Genomic DNA, 12,530 nt, shown 5'->3' on the forward strand with positions numbered 1-12,530 from the left:
AAAAAGTGCATTGGTAGAAAATCTTCAGCCATCCTGGAGAAGAAAATGAATCTGCTTTTCCTAGTTTTTCCAGAAACTTTTACACACAACTGGACAATTCAGTTTTGTTCTTCTTGAAAATTCCCCACATTGGGTAAAGTAATGGCTACATCAAGGGGTTCGGATACAACATTTCTTGACGCCATGTAATCAAGTCTACACACACAGATTTTGGTCTGTCTGGTACTGTGAATCAAAATGACTCGTCTTGCCTGACTGTCTATGTGAAATAAGATATTATTGCTACTGTGTACAGACGGAAAATGGTACTTGGAGAACTGAAAAATTGTCAGTAATTTCTTTCTCCTGTTGGCCACAAAGTCAGTTTGGTTTCAAATACAGAGCCACTAGTCAGATGGTGGGCTTCAAGGGTGCACTTACACAGGAAAAATCAATAGTAGAGAGGAAATAAATACTCAGAAAAGCCATTCTCACACAGAGAGGGTCTGCACAGGTGGATAATCCAAGAAACATGGAGGAAATCATCAGGATCTCAGTGATATTTAAAATAAAAAATAAAAAAGCATCTCCTCCATGGGTTCTGCATTGACTGCTAAATGTACAGATGACTTGCATCCACAAATGCTCGTGCTTAGTCCTGAGTGACACCTGATGAAGAGCACCTTTCCAGGAATGCTCTGTAGGAGGCTATTGAAAGGAAAGAGATTCACAAGTACAAGGTGCAACTTGCTTTCAAGTGAGCGTTTGAAGCCAAGTAAGGTAAACACAGCGTTCTGCCTTCTTTTTAGATAGAAACACAGAGGTGCTCTACGGAAATGCAAAGGGATTTATGCCTTCTCTGTATGCAGATGAGCTGTATTGGTAGTGGCTGCAAAGGACCTCCTTGTTCAGGCTGCGTTACTGCAGTTGGTACAGTACGCACTGGTGATGCCAAGCCAGGGCTGCAGCTTCAGGAAATGCTTCTTGGGCCTGCCTTCCCTCCACTCGCTCCTGTTTTCTTGCAGCTGGGGAATCTTTTTGCACAGACCCATGCAGGTAACCCGTCTGTTACCTGCAATCTGAATAGTTAACTCTCAGCAGTGCGCGGTGTAGCAATCCTGTGCTGCTTTCAGAAAAGATGGGAGCAGTCTACAAGCCAAAATGGATTTATTTAATATATTAGAAATCAAGGTGATTTTTTTCTCTGACAGCCCCAGAATTAGATATCTTAATGAATTACAAAAAAAAGACTAACAACTGATTTGGTCATAAAGGTGTGTTGTAGCCCAATTCTTGCAACATAGCTTATCTTAGAAAGGCTCTCATCTAATATAGATCATCACTCTGGACTATTAATGATGTTTGTTAACTTAAACACACGGTTTTAATATTGTCTGCGCTACTTATTTTGAAACGGTCAATTCCTAAGTCTAAAAAATTTATTGTACTTCCTTTGAGAAATATGTTTTAGAAAACTCATCGTCCGTTACCAAGCAAACAGCATTCCCCAGCGCATACACACTGTGAATGACTAACATTGCTGAATGAAAGTGATGGGACAACTTACTTTTACACTTACTGGAAATAACATTTTTAAGCCTGTCTTCTGTATGGGAAAAACGACATTTCTGGGAACACCACTTGCACTGCCGAGAGATAGAAGGGTGGTGTGGAGAACGCGTGTGGTCTGAGAGATGTGCTGTCTCTTGAAATAGAGTTTTTAAGGGGGCTGTCTACATATAATCAGCTCCAGGAATATCATTCTTTAAAAAAAGTGGAATCTAGTATGACAATAATTATATTCTATAACCCCTTTTTGAAACTTTGAGTTGTACTAAATTTTAAGGACATTTCTGTACAGAGCTTCTGAAAAGGCCTCAGGGATGATTGCCTGTGGGAGCCCTCAGATGTTATTGACAGAAACGCATGATCTCCTACTTCACAGCAATGCATACAACACCTAAAGCACATCGATAGGTTACTGTTTGCTTTTCCACTTGTTTGCAGAGGAAAGTGTGGATATATCTGTAATGCCTTTCTACAACCTTTATATTTACAGGGACATGGCTGAAGAGTAGTTTGGGCCTTGTACAGCAAGAAGGAAATCAGCTGACTTGGACTTACATTGCACCTCAGCTGGGCTACTGGGTTGCAGCTATGTCACCTACTATCCCAGGTAAGATGGAATTGAATTTTATTGATACATCCATCATTGAGTAATTATTTATTCATATATAATGTTTATATTTTTCAGAATGAACTCATCTGAGATGCCACAGCTTGATCAATAATGGATTATTAGAAAACAGAAATCTGAAAGTAAAGGGCTAAAATCTTTTGGGGACTGTGGGGGGCAAAAATTGTGCTCAGAAGTTGTTTCGAGTATGCTAATGCTAATCTCTGAACCATTTCAATGGGACACTTTTTAAAGTGTTCCTGCTTTGATGCATTTGTCACCACTGCCTGGCAGAGCCATTGCTAGAAAATGAAGGGAGTTGTAACGTCAATGTATTGGTATCCAGTAGGTAGAAAAATATGTTTTATGAAGTTTCTTTACAGAAACTCCCAAATTAATTGATTCACCTAAGACCAGCATTATCCCAGGTCAGACGTTTACTAATGAATTGATTGATCATAACATTTTTTGGACTTTTTTTTTCCCTGAAGATGCCCATTTTGCTGTGGCTTAGGCTTTGCATCATCTTGGTGACCGATTAATTTTCACCATGATTAACACAGGGTAAAAGTTGCAGGAGGCGTATCAGTAGAGTGGCCTTGGTTGCCATCTGCAAGCCTCTTTGCACAACTTCAGGCAGTCACTCTGAACTAGGTGTTACGTTTACATCTGTGCCCATGGAGATTATTAACGTTGCAGCCTGCTCTTCCTTTTTCCTATCTGTGGCTGCCTCAGGTTTCTTAGTATTAGTTCTTCAGCCAACAAAAATCAGAGATACCTCTGTATAAATGAGCCAATCAAACAAGCAAAAATCTCCTATTCTTAGAGAGGATGAAAACCAAATGCAGTAGAAATTAAAACATTCTTGCCTTGGCTGTACAAACTAAATAAACTATATCTAACAAAAAAAGCAGCAAACTCTGACATGAGGACTTTGTTTTCAAAGTCTACTTGTATATTCCATGAAGTCATTTCATTCTATGTAGAGATTTTTTTGTGTGTATTATACATTATTTAAGCTTTTTATTTAAGGTATATTACCTTAAACTGCTAGAATACTCATCTGATTCATTGCTGACTGGAGTTTAGGTAAAGGCGCAGATCAAAATAAACTATCATATTGAATTGAATGGAATTTTACAAAGTAATTGTACTTTAAGAAAAAACAACCACTCTGAGCCGAATGTCACAGCCTGTAGGGAAGTTCCACTCGCCATGAAATTGGGACTGTAACTCATAAGTTAGGAAGCAGCCTGTAGCTCTTAACGGGAAAAGGCCTACGTTTGTCTTTGCAATTTAACTTGTATGGCAGAATTTCTGCTTTTATTCTACATTTCCTTCTTTCTGAGGGCTAGACCAGAATTCCTAAAACTTTATTGTAATGGGAGCAACATTTTCATGAAAAAATCAAATAATTTTTCTTTTTGCTTAATGTATCAACAACAGTATCAATCAGTTATGTAAAGGTAATAGTGAGATAGAATGTATAAATACTTAGATTTCCCAAATGTAATCTACTTGATGTTATTTTTAATCAGGGTAATGTCTTTTTGCTTATTTTGTCTCCTCAATGAATCTATTCAATTTCTTATCTTAATAAATGGACAGAAGTGAGCTTTGCTTTCCTAGCAGTGGCTCTACAGACCACTCAAGATCCGCAAATGAGGATTTACAAACCTCATGACCTAGAACCTTAATGTTGCTCAAGTTTGCTGTCCTTCACGGTACATGCATGTTACTCTGTCAGCTGGTGCTGTACCTCCTTGCCTGCAGAGGGAAATTTGGGCCTTTTTTTCAAAATCATGATAAGGATTTTGGAAACCAACAGGGTTACACATGCAAAATTGTGCACAGATGCTGTCCACATGTGTGCATTCTCTGTATGTTAGACCATTTCCTAAGCATTATTGGAACCTGGAGTTACAACACTGTTTCACTAGCGGTTTGCTTTTAAAGCTACTGAAGATCCACTTGGCTTGGCTTGATCTAGACTTAAGAGCACCAACACATCTCCCAATGAATCCTGCATTGCAATGTATGTACTGTTTAGTGCAAAGCAACACAAATGTCCTTAGAGAGAAGTTGTTCGCCACAGAGCTGCTACATGCATTAAAGTGCTGGAAGATGCTGTGACGACTTTTCTGCAGTGATGACAGCTTTAGTGCACTGTGTCAGCATCAGGACCTGGAAGGCAGCAATCACTGATGCATGCTCCCATTGAAACTAACTGCTTTTCCACAGAATGATCTATTTGGACTTGCAGACATGAAAACCAGCACATGCTTTCTCCACAACTTGCTCCCTTCTTTAGAGGCGGTCAGCCCAATAGGCACCAGGGCTTTGAGTGGCAGTGTTGCTCACGTAGCATCCTGATAACCGGGGAAGATGTCCCTCTCTGTTTAAACTACTGTTCCTCTTATTGTTTGCAGTTTGTTACAGGTCTAAATTCTCTTTTCTGGCCTTCCAGGTCCCGTTGTAACACACGACATTACCAGCTATCACACAATGTTTCTTTTGGCAATTTTAGGAGGGATGGCTCTCATACTTCTAGTCTTGCTGTGTCTCCTTTTGTATTATTGCAGGTAAGATTCACCATCCTGGTTACTTAGGTCATGTAAAAAAAAAAAAAAAAGTGTAAACTTTTTTGTGCTCATGAAATTGAAAGCTGTTACATTGAAACTTTTGTACTTGGAATGAAAGAAGAAGAAAGCAAGTACTTGAAAATGAAAGAAATAGATCAATTTCATGTGTTCCTGGTAGCATATGCAGCATATATAGTCCCTGCCTTTGGTAGGATGGTAGCTGAATGAAGCACACAAACCTGTGTTTTCTAAAACCTTCTATCAAACATAGGCATTGGTCCAAGATCTATGTAATTCTATCTGTTCTGCACTTGCCAGTGACCTTTTTTAATCACTCCTATATTAAAATGAATGTTAAGCTTATATCAGCAAGTGTATATTAATGTGTGATTTTGTATATGCCTCCTCCAGACATTTGCTCCAATTTATAATTGGTGCTTGAGACATTTCCCAATTGACATAAGTTATTCTTTAATTTTATTTTTGCTGCTAAGATAAGGTTTTAATTGTTGGGTTATGTAATAAAAGCTCGATTCCCCTAACATTAATCACTGCTTAAAAATCTCCCATTGAGACACACTTGCTGTTCTTGTTTCTGTGTACAACAGTCATAAATATGTAACTTCTTTTGTTACCGGCTTTTATAGAAGAAAATGTTTAAGACCACGTCAGCATCATAAGAAACTGCAGCTTTCCACAGCACTGGACACTTCTAAGAAGGATCAAGCAACTTCTATGTCCCATATAAATTTAATATTTTCACGCCGTGAGTCAGAATTTCCTGGTGGGCTGTCTGTTGCTAGCAATGGACACACTGAAAACTCAGGTGCAAAGGAATTAATGAGTGCTGTCCACATGGAGATGGTATCACCTAGTGGAGAAGCAGATATGCATACACCTATGCTCAAACACTCATTCAGTACTTCCCAGGAGTTTAGCTCCCGAGAGGAACTGCTCTCTGACAAGGAGAAGGACAAGAGCAGGATTTCCTTGGATGACCTGACTCCCAGCGGGTCTCTAAGAAAAGACTACCACAAATCAGCAGACAGTTTTCCTTTAAAGACAAGAAAATCTACAGAAACAGCAGAAGGCTACGAGTCCCCCATCAAAGAGGAATACAGGAGAAGTTATAATGCTATGCTATCTCAGCCTTTATTTGATAAGCAAGAGAGAGAAATTCAAGTATCTATGAACCATATTGCTACTGGAAGTAAATACAATATTCAGGAACAAATATACCCCACACCTTCAGCCCCTGAAAAAGAGCTGCTGGACTGCAGACCTACTGAATGTATGATGTCTCGTTCAGTCGATCACCTGGAAAGACCTACATCTTTCCCTCGACCAGGTCAGTTAATCTGCTGCAATTCTGTTGACCAAGTTAATGACAGTGTTTACAGAAAAGTTTTGCCTGCATTGGTGATCCCAGGTCACTACATGAAATTACCGGGAGAACACTCTTACGTTAGCCAGCCGCTGGTTGTCCCAGCCGACCAGCCAATTGATATAGAAAGACTTCAAGCTGAGCTTCCTAACCCCCACGCACGGCTTTTTCCACACCCCCCACAACAGCTACAACCCCAACAGTTAACAGCCCAAGCAATATCTCAGCAACATTTGCAAGATGCAGGTGCAACCGAGTGGAGTCAACAAAACGCTTCCATGTCTGAATCTATTTCCATTCCAGCCTCCCTTAATGATGCGTCCCTGGCTCAAATGAATAGCGAAGTGCAGCTTCTTACAGAAAAGGCTTTGATGGAATTAGGAGGTGGAAAGCCACTGCCTCATCCTCGAGCTTGGTTTGTTTCCCTAGATGGACGTTCAAATGCTCACGTTAGACATTCGTACATTGATCTCCAAAGAGCTGGTAGGAATGGGAGTAACGATGCCAGTTTGGACTCTGGCGTTGACATGAATGAACCAAAATCTGCACGGAAGGGAAGAGGAGATCATCTGTCTGCACCACAGAGTCACCCGCCAGTGCAAGAGCACCAGCAGAGAGAGCGGAAGGCTTCAGATAGCACAGCTTACACACAGCTTGTGTATTTGGATGATATGGACCAAAGTGGCAGCGAGTGTGGAACAGCGGTCTGTAGCCCTGAGGACAATGCTCTACGATGCCTACTAGAAGGCACTGGTAAGAGGAGCGGTGTGCAGCTGCCCAGCCTGCAGGAGGAGACAAGAACTGTGGATACCAAACCAGAGCCATTAACTAGTCCTGAACATGGAACATCAGTTCAAGATGAGGAGGAGGATGAGGAGGATGAGGAAGACGACCAAGGGGAAGATAAGAAGAGTCCTTGGCAGAAACGAGAGGAAAGACCACTAATGACTTTCAATCTAAAGTGAGCTATTGTGAAAATCCACAATTCAGTGGAGTATAAAATTGCCAAATATTCTTTCTGTGGAAGTGCTTGATTTTTTTTTCTTTTTCTTTTTCTTTTTTTTTTTTTGGTGGAGAGAAAAGAGAAAAACAAACTGTGGTGAGCAACATTTGAAAGAACTTAAATGCATTACTGTGTAAATGTTAGAAAAATAATTAAAATCATTCCTCTGATTAAACGGCTGCCTCCAGTGAGATAGCTGAACAAAGAGTGTGATTGTTATTCCATATACTTGATATTGGTCATCCAGGATGTTGAAAATACTGACAAATTGTTTTGGTTGGTTTATGACCTCAATCTCCTTATGAATAGGAGCTGGTAAAGCTTTTGTTTTGTAGGCCATTTTTATGTTGATAATGCTACTGAAAGTATCTTAAAAACAAGAGTTTGACACATGGTGTCCAAAATTGTGCATTATCTCAATGAAAGGCTATGCATTGCTGCTTTTAGTAATATTTTGCTTATACTATGCTTTTCTTAATTTTACAAGTTGGTTGTAAACATTTTATGTCCTTTATTATAAACTACTCAGCAATTTATTTTAATGTAAAACTGCAGGAAACTTGAGTAGCATCCCTTAGCATTGAAGCCTTTTTATGAAACCAAACTGAACTTTGTGTCGACTAAGATTCCTCCAATTCTGGTCCCATTTACTCAAAGTGCCTTTTTTACAGTAACAATGAACAGTCCCTTCTTTTGCTAACTCCTTTTAATTGACCCCATTTGGGATTTTATAAACTTCCGAACTTCTACCTTTTATTTTAAGCTGCATGCCAAGAGTCCCATTTTGTGCTGAGCATTTCTCATTTCAATACAGCGTATTCTGTAGCTATCATGTATATTGTGGATTCTGTTTAGCCAGGGTAGACTTAGAAGACATTTTAAAGGGCCCAGAGTAGCCAAGAAGATAGTTTCATTGACTGTATATATTGTTAGTTTCCTCTGGAATCATATGAGCTAATCATGCTCATAAAATGAATTATAGACCGAGCAAATGGACTGAATGTGTCTAGAAAAATTTTGAAAAAAATGTACTATCCAAAAGTGCCAGAATTATTCTTCTGTGCTTTCTCCATACAGAGCTGCTTGGTTATCCAAAAATTATAATTGAAAATAAACTGCAAAAAAAATCTTTGTGGATTTTTTTTCCTCTATTGGTGGTCATCACATTATTTTATATTATTTAATGAGCAAAATACTTTGGTTTCTCTTCTGCTGTGCGTACTCACATTTATATCACTTACTAACAATCAAACTTTCTTAAGCAGTTCTCATCAACTTCACCCAATACGGAAATGTAGACCCCTTTTTAGAAAAGCATCCTCCCTGTCTTGGTAAATACCTAACTGTTTGCTTAAGTATCACTGAAGACTTTCAAAATGAAATCCTAGTATCACCGTACCCCTCTATGTCTGCTTTGTGCGGGACCAGTGCTCATTCTGAGACTTCTGTGAGTACCCATATTTACTGGATACTTCTGACTTCGTCATGAATTGGGTTCAAAGAAGAGAAAGTATGCGACTTCTGCTCATGTGAAGTCCGTCATAAATATTCCGTTTATCATGTTTCATTATTTCTGTGCAGCATTAGCAGCAGCCACGCTTAATCAAGTTAATTATTATATAGTCTCTAAGGTGATTAGAGAAAGTGTTATATAGTTCCTATTTAATTTTTAATAATAAGCCCCAACTCACATTCATTGTTTTTGTTTTTGTTTTTGTTTTTGTTCTTTCAGTAGATGTCAAGGTTTTTGTAGAAGGCCAGTGTTGTAATTCCCGTTTTACTGAATGTCTTACCTGGGAGTCTGGGCTCAACCCAGGAACGGAATCCAAATTTCCTAGATCCCAGTCCTCTCCATCCACAAAGCTACACCGCCTCTGTTTTGCTTTGATTCATGTTTGGCAGTGGTATATGTCTTGAAATAAATAGTATTTGTGGAGTGCATTAAATATTGAAATCACCATTTTAGCTGTATGTTACCTTCTAGTGGTTACGTGCATTCCAGGTCTTCCTGTTCTGTTTAGGAATTTTGCTACTGACCACATGTGAGCTGGATCTGGGGGGTGGGTTACTTATTGTCCATCTGTGCAAGGTCACTGAGCTGCAAAATACTGCTTTAAAGGAATAGTGTTTATGAGATATCAGTAAGTGCTGGTAATGCGGTGTCACTTACCAATCAGAATGCGGTGTCAAATAAACATTATGGTTAAAATTTCAGCCTACTAGAATTACTGTGCTATTTAATTTTAGCTTTGTTATCTTAAATCTGTCATTTTTAATTACATTCTCTTTTTCAGATTCCTTTGCAAAGTTTCCACCTTTATTATGTTGTAAAGTGAGATTATTGCTATTAAATTGCAGTGATTTGTTTCTTTAATTGTGTTGGTTTTATGTTCACAAAACATAGTTTGAGGGTTTGATAATTTGTGGTCCTAATACAGCAAATACATTTGAGCAAACACAATGTAGGCATTTGGCAAATCTTCTTAAAAATAGCATTTTTGTTACTGTGTTATCACAAGCCATATACTAGTTTGAATTTGATTTTGCAGAATACATAGCTTATGAAATATGTCTCACTATATCCAACACATCCGAGCCACATGCTAAATGAAATTGGAAGAGTAACACAGATCAGATTATGGGTTGAGATTAGCATGTCTATTGTACACACACTTGTCTAATCTTCAAGTCTTCTAATCTTAAAGCCTTCTTTTACTTTTCAAAAACATATCAAGGCAGATACTTTGGGAAAATATGATTATTTTTTTTTATTGCTTGTATTTTACAGTTGCACAATGAGGCAAGTATTAAGGTTCTAAGACATACAGAACAAAGTGTAATTTGGATGTCAGCAGTTCCAGAAAACCCAGCAGTTTTCTAACCAAGAAAGCAGTTGTTTTAGTTTTTTTTTTTTCATGGCAAGTGTTAACAGGGAAAAACACAAAAGATTGTAGTGACAAAGCTTACGAATGTAATGGAAATATATTGGACTCCAAAAATATTAGGAACAGGTTTTCAATTAATGCATCAGCTTTCAGGATTTTCTAATGGACAGTGAGTGAAGTTAATACTTCCTAAATCTTACACTGTATCATCCAAAGTACATTTATATCATAGGACCTGTGAAAGGTTATGGCTGTTGGGAGTTAATACACACATTAAGAGTCCACTGACCTAATGGTTTTCCCTCAGCTCCCACTTTGTTCCAGCTGAAATATGTTCTTCTCAAGGCTTCTGAAACTGGAAAGTACCTGGACTTACTGTGATAATGACCTTTTATTATTTGAATGAGTGCTTCGTCAGAGTGCAAACATACTAAACCCAGTACAAATAGAGAAAAAAAAAATAAACTGGTTCCTGTCGCAGAGCATTTGCAATGCATCACATGTACAAGTGTACAAAATTGCACTGAGCTTGGATGAGTAGCTTACAAAAAAAAGCCCTACCACGTGGGAATTGCTTATGGAGCTTTGCTCTCTTGCAGGAAATGTGGAGTAACTTTAGCTAAGGACTCTCGACGTGCCTTGGTGCTGTTTTTGTCTTCTGCCCTTCATTCTACCCATGAACGCTCTGAAAGGCCAACTTTATGGCAATGCCCTAGACCAACATGGTTGGACGTAGTAAGAAACTGCATGTCCCATGTAGGTTTTAGCCTATAGAATAGTACAGGTGCAAATTAGCAAGCGTTCAGTTAGAAATTTATTCTTTTATTCTTTCTCTAGGAATGTCCCTAGTGAACCAAAAAAAAGCCTTTTGAAATTTTTTTTCCTTAACCAGTGAGAATCCACATGAGGATTAAAACTTGTTACAACTGCCCTGTTACGACACTGTACCTCATAAGCTATCAATAGGCTGCAGCCTGGGGCAGGTGGCATGGTAGCACATCCTTGGACATTGTCAAACAAGAAGAATCTCAGTTTGCTTTTCTAAAACATATGGGCAACAGATAATTCTTGTTTCAGTTGGTGCTGCTGCTTGGGTCTCTTGAACATTTGAAATTCTTAAGGTTGGAGGATCTGCCACCTGGTGACGAACTGCTTCAGCTATTCCAGACGGAGTTGAAAAAGCATTTTTGGAAGTAATTTAGGAGATAAACCCACACAGTACTTTCATGACTGTGTATAAAAGACAGTTTATGACTTCAGTGCAAACACAGTTTATAACTTCGCTAGCACCAGCAGGCAGCTGGCATAAGAGCATCCCTTCTTTCATGGGACTGTTGTGGGTGCAGGTGCAGAGATCCCTATGGGCTGGAGAGACCTCGCCCAGCATCGTAGTGGTGCTCAGCTCATAACAGAGCTTATAAGCTGGGTGCTCAGCTCATAGCATTGCTGCTCGCACCACTCAGATGAAAAGGTGTCGTCTCTGCTGGCTGTGTAGTGCGGTCAGGTGTAAACGTGCCTGTTTTCCTCAGCCTGTCAGTGCCACCTCAGGTTTAGATTAAAATAAAGTTACAACGTAATTGTTATAATTAACTATTAACTGTTCCAAAGTTGGGGAAGTAAGAGCGTCTCAATTATTCTTTTCCCGCTCCCCTGTTGGAGCTGAGTGTAAGGCGACGGGTTCAGTGCCAACCTTACTCGTGTCATGTCTGATATCTTCATTTCCAGACTACTTGGAGCTGGAGCTTTGGGTTGAAGAGTAGGCAGCAGCCAAGTGCCATTTTCAGACTAGAGGAGCGTTTTTTCTTTATGTTTCTCATGTAACTCCAGGTGATAAGCTGACACCAGGCCTGCTGACAGTTTGACACTAAAAATATATGAGGAATCTTGTTCTTTTTAGCAGCAATCCTCTGGTATCTACAGGCGATTAGATTGCACAATGTGGCACCTGGTATCTCTTACCACATAACAAGTATTTCCTGATGTATTGATGTGTTTTTCTTCTAGGAGTAAACATTGTCAGTTGGTCTGTTTGATCATTAAGTCTTCCGCCTTGGAAGCTTACAAATGCAGAGGAGGAAAGTGTGATGACAATAGGCAGCTACAAGGGAAATACCTGTGTACAGTTTATTTTTGTAACTGTGGGGTTCAAGTGACTGGAGGTTCAGACTCCTAGATTACCCCAGCTGAGGAAAGGTTGTGCCAGTTTTACATCCTGAAGGTAGGAAACGGTGCTTGAGAACTGCTGAGGGATGAGGAGTCCCATTCTCAAAGGGCTGCCTGCTCCTGCTGCAAGAGATGTTGGGCATCAAAGCTGGAAGAAATTATTTCAAAGAGCTCCTTTTATAAGCATTTGTTTTAAAGGTTTTTGGCGATTTTGCACTTGTAGGGAATTTATAAAAGCCCTGATGGTGTTGCCTCAGGACTGTCTTGTCCCCAGCCCTCACAAGTTTTTCTCAAGTGCCCTCCCAGAAGTGTTAGCTCCCAAACTTCTCCCCCTGGGTAGAAGCCAGTACTCTGGTGC

The 12,530-nt window shown here is 39.4% G+C and overlaps 1 protein-coding gene across 9 annotated transcripts in view; it reads left to right on the top strand.

Annotated features, from left to right (window-relative positions):
- FAM171A1 (family with sequence similarity 171 member A1) overlaps positions 1–9,498 on the top strand; it is an 89,110-nt gene extending 79,612 nt beyond the window's left edge. For all 9 annotated transcript variants that reach the window (XM_066991672.1, XM_048061857.2, XM_048061855.2 and 6 more), the window contains 3 exons: positions 2,039–2,155; positions 4,623–4,737; positions 5,385–9,498. In XM_066991672.1, the coding sequence (XP_066847773.1) occupies positions 2,039–2,155; positions 4,623–4,737; positions 5,385–7,086 (1,934 nt within the window). In that variant the 3' untranslated portion in view covers positions 7,087–9,498. The remainder of the gene's footprint in view (positions 1–2,038; positions 2,156–4,622; positions 4,738–5,384) is intronic.
- The last annotated feature ends 3,032 nt before the right edge of the window (positions 9,499–12,530 follow it).

Source organism: Anser cygnoides, chromosome 2 (genome assembly GCF_040182565.1).
Source record: "Anser cygnoides isolate HZ-2024a breed goose chromosome 2, Taihu_goose_T2T_genome, whole genome shotgun sequence".
Lineage (NCBI taxonomy): Eukaryota > Metazoa > Chordata > Aves > Anseriformes > Anatidae > Anser > Anser cygnoides.